The sequence below is a fragment of the Oncorhynchus gorbuscha genome, linkage group LG03 (assembly GCF_021184085.1).
Source record: "Oncorhynchus gorbuscha isolate QuinsamMale2020 ecotype Even-year linkage group LG03, OgorEven_v1.0, whole genome shotgun sequence".
Taxonomy (NCBI): domain Eukaryota; kingdom Metazoa; phylum Chordata; class Actinopteri; order Salmoniformes; family Salmonidae; genus Oncorhynchus; species Oncorhynchus gorbuscha.
The window spans coordinates 61,843,798-61,849,878 of NC_060175.1; the positions used below are offsets into that span (position 1 = coordinate 61,843,798).

Consider the following 6,081-nt stretch of genomic DNA (forward strand, 5'->3'; position numbering starts at 1 on the left):
AAAGTTCATAGAAACATGTCAAACGATGTTTATATTCAATTCTCAGGTTGTTTTTTAGCCTAAATGATCTATAATATTTCAACCGGACAATAACGTCATCAATATAAAAGGTAAACAAGAAATGCGCCTGAAACTCACGTCACGTCATAGGAACTGCAAATGGAGTCCTAAGTCCACTCGTTCAGACTGGTCTTACTCCCTCATTTATAAGAATACAAGCCGGAAATGATTTCTAAAGACCGTTGACATCTATTGGAAGGCATAGGAACTGCAAATAGAGTCCTAAGTCAATGGATACTGTAATGGCATTGAATAGAAAACTACAACAAAAAACGACTTCCTGAATGGATTTTTCTCAGGTTTTCGCCTGCTAAATAAGTTTTGTTATACTCACAGACACTATTTTAACAGTTTTGGAAACTTTAGTGTTTTCTATCCAAATCTACCAGTTATATGCATATCATATTTTCTGGGTCCGAGTAGCAGGCCGTTTAATTTGGGCATGCTTTTCATCCAAAATTCAGAATGCTGCCCCCTACCCTAGAGGTTAACCTCTTGAATCTAGGGGGCACTATTTTCATTTTTGGAAATATAACGTCCCCAAAGTAAATGGCTATTTTGTCAGGACAAGATGCTAGAATATGCATATAATTGACAGCTTAGGATAGAAAACACTCTAAAGTTTCCAAAACTGTAAAAATATTGTCTGTGAGTATAACAGAACTGATATTGCAGGCGAAAGCCTGAGAAAAATCCAATCAGGAAGGGATTCTTATATAGAAAGCTCTGCGTTCCTATGTGTCCCTATTGAGCAGTGAATGAGATATCAACCAGAGTCCTTTTTCTATGGCTTCCCTAATGTGTCTAGTGTCACAATACATAGTTTCAGGCTTTTATTTTGAAAAATGAGCCTGAACGTCAACGGTCAGCTGAAGTCTCTGTTTTGTGCGTAAAGGACAAATGCGGCCATTGTTTCTCTCTCTCCTACTAAGAATCCACCAGTCCCGGTTCATATATTATCGAATAGATATTTGAAAAACACCTTGAGGATTATAAACTACGTTTGCCATGTTTCTGTCGATATTATGGAGTTAATTTTGAATATTTTTTGCGGTGGTAGTGACCGTTTCCGGTCGATTTCTCAGCCAAACGTGAAGAACAAACGGAGCTATTTCGCCAAAAAATATATATATTTTTGGGGGAAAAAGGAACATTTGCTATCTAACTGGGAGTCTCGTGAGTGAAAACATCCAAAGCTCATCAAAGGTAAATTATTTAATTTGAAATCTTGCTTGTTTGTAGGTGACCAAATACTTATTTTCCACCATAATTTGGAAATAAATTCATTAAAAATCCTACAATGTGATTTTTTTCTCATTTTGTCTGTCATAGTTGAAGTGTACCTATGATGAAAATTACAGGCCTCATCTTTTTAAGTAGGAGAACTTGCACAATTGGTGGCTGACTAAATACTTTTTTTGCCCCACTGTAAATGATCACACAGAATTACATATACACAGGCTGGAGCATACATTGATTACAAATCATGTCATAAAAGAAAGTCCCTAGCGGACTAAACCGATATGACAGCTGATTTAAACAAAGAAAGGGGGTTGGGTTTGAATGAAAGGGAGGGAAGACTGAGGAACAAAAGGATTGGGTCCTTGAGAAGCTATGCTGCCATAAATATAGAATCTTATGAATTCTAATAACTGCCCATTCGGATAAGGAAAATGCAAGATGTATATTAACACTGAAATGTGCTTCGATGGATGGATGACTGGTTTACCCTGTCCCTTCCTAGGCCACGTACGGTTACAGCTGCAGCTGATACATCCTAGAAGTCGAGTTATCATTTCTTTAGTGAATGAGTTCAAAGTTAATTTTGCCATAATCAGCTCGCGCCGTTTTAAACGTATGGACACCAGTCCTCACGTCATCGAGAACCTAAGTTGACTTCCATCAACAGACTTTTGTATTGGGGGAGAGAAGGGGGTGTGTTTCATAGTTCTCAACCAATGTCTGTTCACTTGGGTGTGGCCACTGAGTGAGTATAGTTTACTTTATGAAAACAATTCTCTCATTTAGAATCTAAAATTACGTTTTATATTTAAACATTTTAAATTGCACAACAATTCCATGTGAATCTGTTAACTAGAATGTGTAGCCTTTCCAAGATACAATCTGTCGTCCTATCATCAGATATAATGTCTAATACACCAACTGATCTGACGACATATTCTTTAAGTACCAACGGACACTTTCAACTGGTTGGATTACAGAAATATTGTACCTTTCCCCAACCTTTTTAATGTTAACAATGGGCTTTCCAAGAGTCCATTCTGTAGTGTGGAGAGAAGGGAGAAATGTATTTATGGCGGTCATAAACTTACAACAGGGCAACTTTATGACAACTTTATAGAAGTGGATAGGTCTGAGGTGGTCTAGCAAATTGCGCACTTTGTAAATAAATGATAAATGCAGTTACCATTTCTTTGTTTTATATTATGGACTTAATGTAGAAATGTATGTTTCTACGTTTTTACCTATCAAATGGTCTGTTGCAGATTGATAGTTTACCCTTACCTTCTTCCTTTCCTTTTTAGGGCAACGTGTACATGAAATGCCCGACAATCCCAACAGCAATGGCTGCAGTGAATGCGCTACATGGGCGGTGGTTTGCTGGTGTGTATCCTCGTACCAATGGATTATGTATGGTCATTATTTTATATTTATACCTTGCATTTAAATCAGTTATGTTTGTGGCTAGGGATGGTGGGAATTAACCAAAATGAAATAGTACCATGTTTAGGGAATTTTTGCTGCTGATTTGTAATCTGTAGCTAGATTGTGTTCTTTTGAACTCTCAGGTTTCTACATTTAATACATGACTAATTCATATGTATTTGACAAGTATTGATGGAATGTTTTTTTTCTTCTCTCTCTGTAGGTAAAATGATCACTGCAGCGTTCGTACCTTTTCCGACCTACCATAACCTTTTTCCTGATTCGGTAACTGCAGCCCAATTATTGATGCCTGTGCGGCAATGATTCTGCCATGCATGGGGTAGATGTCACAATGCCTGTTGGCTTCAAGAATGTACATCATTTTTGCCAATATTTTGGGATCTTATTGAACATAGTAGCAAATTACTGTACCAATCCACCCTATCATCACGCAATGTTTTCTTGTTCAGTCTGACAGCTATTAGGCTAAGCTTGAGTTCTTCTGTAGTCACACATTTCTGTAGCTGCAATTCAAAGTCCTATGTATTTGTCATAACCTGGTTTACAACAGCTGGTCTTATTCTCTAAGTTGGTGTTTACACAACCCCATCTCCTGCTTTATAATTATACTGTTTAAATATAGAGTAAACCTGCATCTGTAGAAATTGTATTCCTACACAGTTACTCCATGGGTATTGTACTGATTTGATAAATCAATACATTTAGCAGTACAGAACTGGTCAATAGATTTAGAAGTTTTGTGCTTCAGATAGTCTTGACTTTTCTCAACTCACAATTCAATCCCTTAGGACAGCACTACTAACTCCCATGAATGCCAATTATGAAACTCGCATCAAATCATTCCTAACTTTTGTCAACAGCATCTTATGAGAATTGCTTGACAGTGATGCATTCTGGTAATAACCATTTTAAGGAGTCACTTGGGATTGACTCTGAGGAGAATGTGAAATGTCACTGGGTCCCCTAAGCCCCCACGATAAGATGTTTATATGTAGAACTCTACAGGTCCCAAGTCAGCAGTGATCTGTTGAGAGCCTGCAGACTTCACAAATAAACATGAACTCGTACCCAAATGTTGGTCCCTTTACTGTACCTTGGTTTTTGACATTTAGGCTGGGACCCTTGAGTACATCATCCTATGTATGCATCTTATGTTTTATCACCAAGTGGGTGACTTGTTTTCTACACCAGTGACTATAAGAAACCCTTCAGCCCCCTTCAAAGAGGGGTAAGACATTTCTCATCCATTTTCAAGGAACCACAATGGTTAACAGTAGCCATGTGTTCTTTATCATGATCTTTTTCTTGATTAATTTCATAGCACATCTGTACTTAATGCATCTTCCTTTATCGTGTTTTGGAGACCGCTACTATAGTGTCTGCTCTTCACACACCTTAGAGGTAGCAGTGAGAGATAGGTAACAGGTTCATCGTTGGTGTTCGGTTCTCTGGTTCTTCACCAGAGGCCACAGGGATGACTAGCAACTTCTCCTCCCCCAGTGGGCGAAGAGACTTCTTTGAGGAGGCTTTGTTCAAGAACATCGCAGTGGTTCTGTTTGGCCTTGTTATTAACTATATCAATGGGACCTTGTTGTACACCTTCTTCACCAATGTGACCTTCCACAGCGACTCCAGGTACATCCTGTACATGCAGCTGATCATCAATGACAGCATCAAGATGTCTTTCATTGTGCTCTTGCTTGTCATGTCATATGTCTGCCCTTTCCTAAATGTGTCCGTGTGTATAATTCTGATTCTAATAGGAAGCAACACTCATAAGAATGCTCCTCTGAACTTGGCAATCATGTCTATTGAACGCTTTGTAGCCATCTGTCATCCTTTACAGCACCCTCTGATCTGCACAGTGAGTAGGACCTATGTGCTCATCGCCTGTATTTGGGTTGTGGGGGCCATCCCTGGGTTCATAAATGTCATTATCGCCTTTGTCTTAAAGCCTTTGTCATTTTTCTCTACCGGTAGGATGTGCTATCATCAGAATGTCTTTGACTCAGTTCACAATTATAACAACAACTATGCCGCCAATATCCTTTACATGTGCTTTGTGTGGATCATATTGATCTACACTTACTTTAGAGTGATGCTTTCAGCCAAAGCTGCAACCTCCGATCCAGTTTCAGCCAGAAAAGCCCAGATTACTATACTACTGCATGGGGTGCAGCTGCTACTCTGTATGCTGTCCTACATCACTCCTGTCATGGACACTACCCTCATCATCCTCTTCCCCAACTTCCGCTCCATCATACTGTTCTGCAATAACATCATAACTAACATGTTACCCCAGCTGCTCAGCCCTCTCATCTACGGTCTACGAGATCAGAAGTTTAAGAAGCACATGAAGGGTTCTCTTCTTTGTATGAAAACCAATCCGGTGGTGAAACCGAACTGAAACCTAAAGCACTCAGGGCTTATTCAGTGGGGTAAACCAGTGAAACATGTAGAACATTGCAACTAGACATTTCTACTGCACTTACATGAATGTTGTCAGGTGCAGTGCTCCACTTGTTGCATGATACCTGCAGTTGAAAGAGCCAATGGTGAAATAATGTAGTCGTGAGTTTAAACGTGTGCAATTATCGCTATACTGCACACCTAAGTAATAAACCATCTGCTCTGTAATCTGGTATTGGCCTTTTATCAAGCACAGCAGGTAATGCTTATTGCTTACATACGGAACATTTCATTAAATTGTGTTACTTTTAAATGCAGCATGAGCCAAGGTGTTTCAATTGGTACCTGTACCTATCGGTTCGTTTGAATGTCTCCATGATGTTATTATTGGAACATTCAGAAACTATTCCCATCTCAATATGATCCCCTCTTGCCTCTAGTTTGTTTTCACCTTTGAAAGATCCCATTGGGGTATTAGGCTATTATCAACATTAACTACTTCTCCAAGGAATTAGTCACATCACAATCCTTGCCACAATTTCACACATCAATATTCTATTGTTCATTGCTAAATAACAGAGAAATTGAAGGGGATTTCATTCCGCAGATCCACAACAAATTAGATGTGATACACAGGTTTAAAGCACAAAATATGACTCTTCCTTACATTTTAACACTGGTAGAATAAACATAACCCACTGCAAAAAGCATGATTTTATTTTCACATATGCACAACTGTTCAAAAGTTTGGGGTCACTTAGAAATGTCCTGGTTTTTTAAAGAAAAGCACAAAAAAAGCGTTCCATTTAAAATAATTTAAATTGATCAGAAATACAGAGTAGACATTGTTAATGTTATAAATGACTATTGTAGCTGGAATGGAATATCTACATAGGCGTACAGAGGCCCATTATCAGCATCCAT

The 6,081-nt window shown here is 38.7% G+C and overlaps 2 protein-coding genes across 7 annotated transcripts in view; both read left to right on the forward strand.

Annotated features, from left to right (window-relative positions):
* The window catches only part of LOC124031664 (RNA-binding protein 39-like), a 32,679-nt gene extending 29,586 nt beyond the window's left edge, over window positions 1–3,093 (forward strand). For all 6 annotated transcript variants that reach the window (XM_046343190.1, XM_046343194.1, XM_046343191.1 and 3 more), the window contains 2 exons: window positions 2,607–2,685; window positions 2,951–3,093. In XM_046343190.1, the coding sequence (XP_046199146.1) occupies window positions 2,607–2,685; window positions 2,951–3,051 (180 nt within the window). In that variant the 3' untranslated portion in view covers window positions 3,052–3,093. The remainder of the gene's footprint in view (window positions 1–2,606; window positions 2,686–2,950) is intronic.
* A 1,127-nt stretch (window positions 3,094–4,220) lies between these two features.
* On the forward strand, window positions 4,221–5,474 carry or90j1 (odorant receptor, family 90, subfamily J, member 1). Its single transcript, XM_046343195.1, has one exon. The coding sequence runs from the start codon at window positions 4,223–4,225 to the stop codon at window positions 5,153–5,155; it is 933 nt and encodes a 310-aa protein (XP_046199151.1). The 5' UTR covers window positions 4,221–4,222; the 3' UTR covers window positions 5,156–5,474.
* The last annotated feature ends 607 nt before the right edge of the window (window positions 5,475–6,081 follow it).

What these genes read in the sequence shown, in the direction of transcription:
- or90j1 (XM_046343195.1), top strand. Translation starts at nt 4,223, where the DNA reads ATGACTAGCAACTTCTCCTCCCCCAGTGGGCGAAGAGACTTCTTTGAG.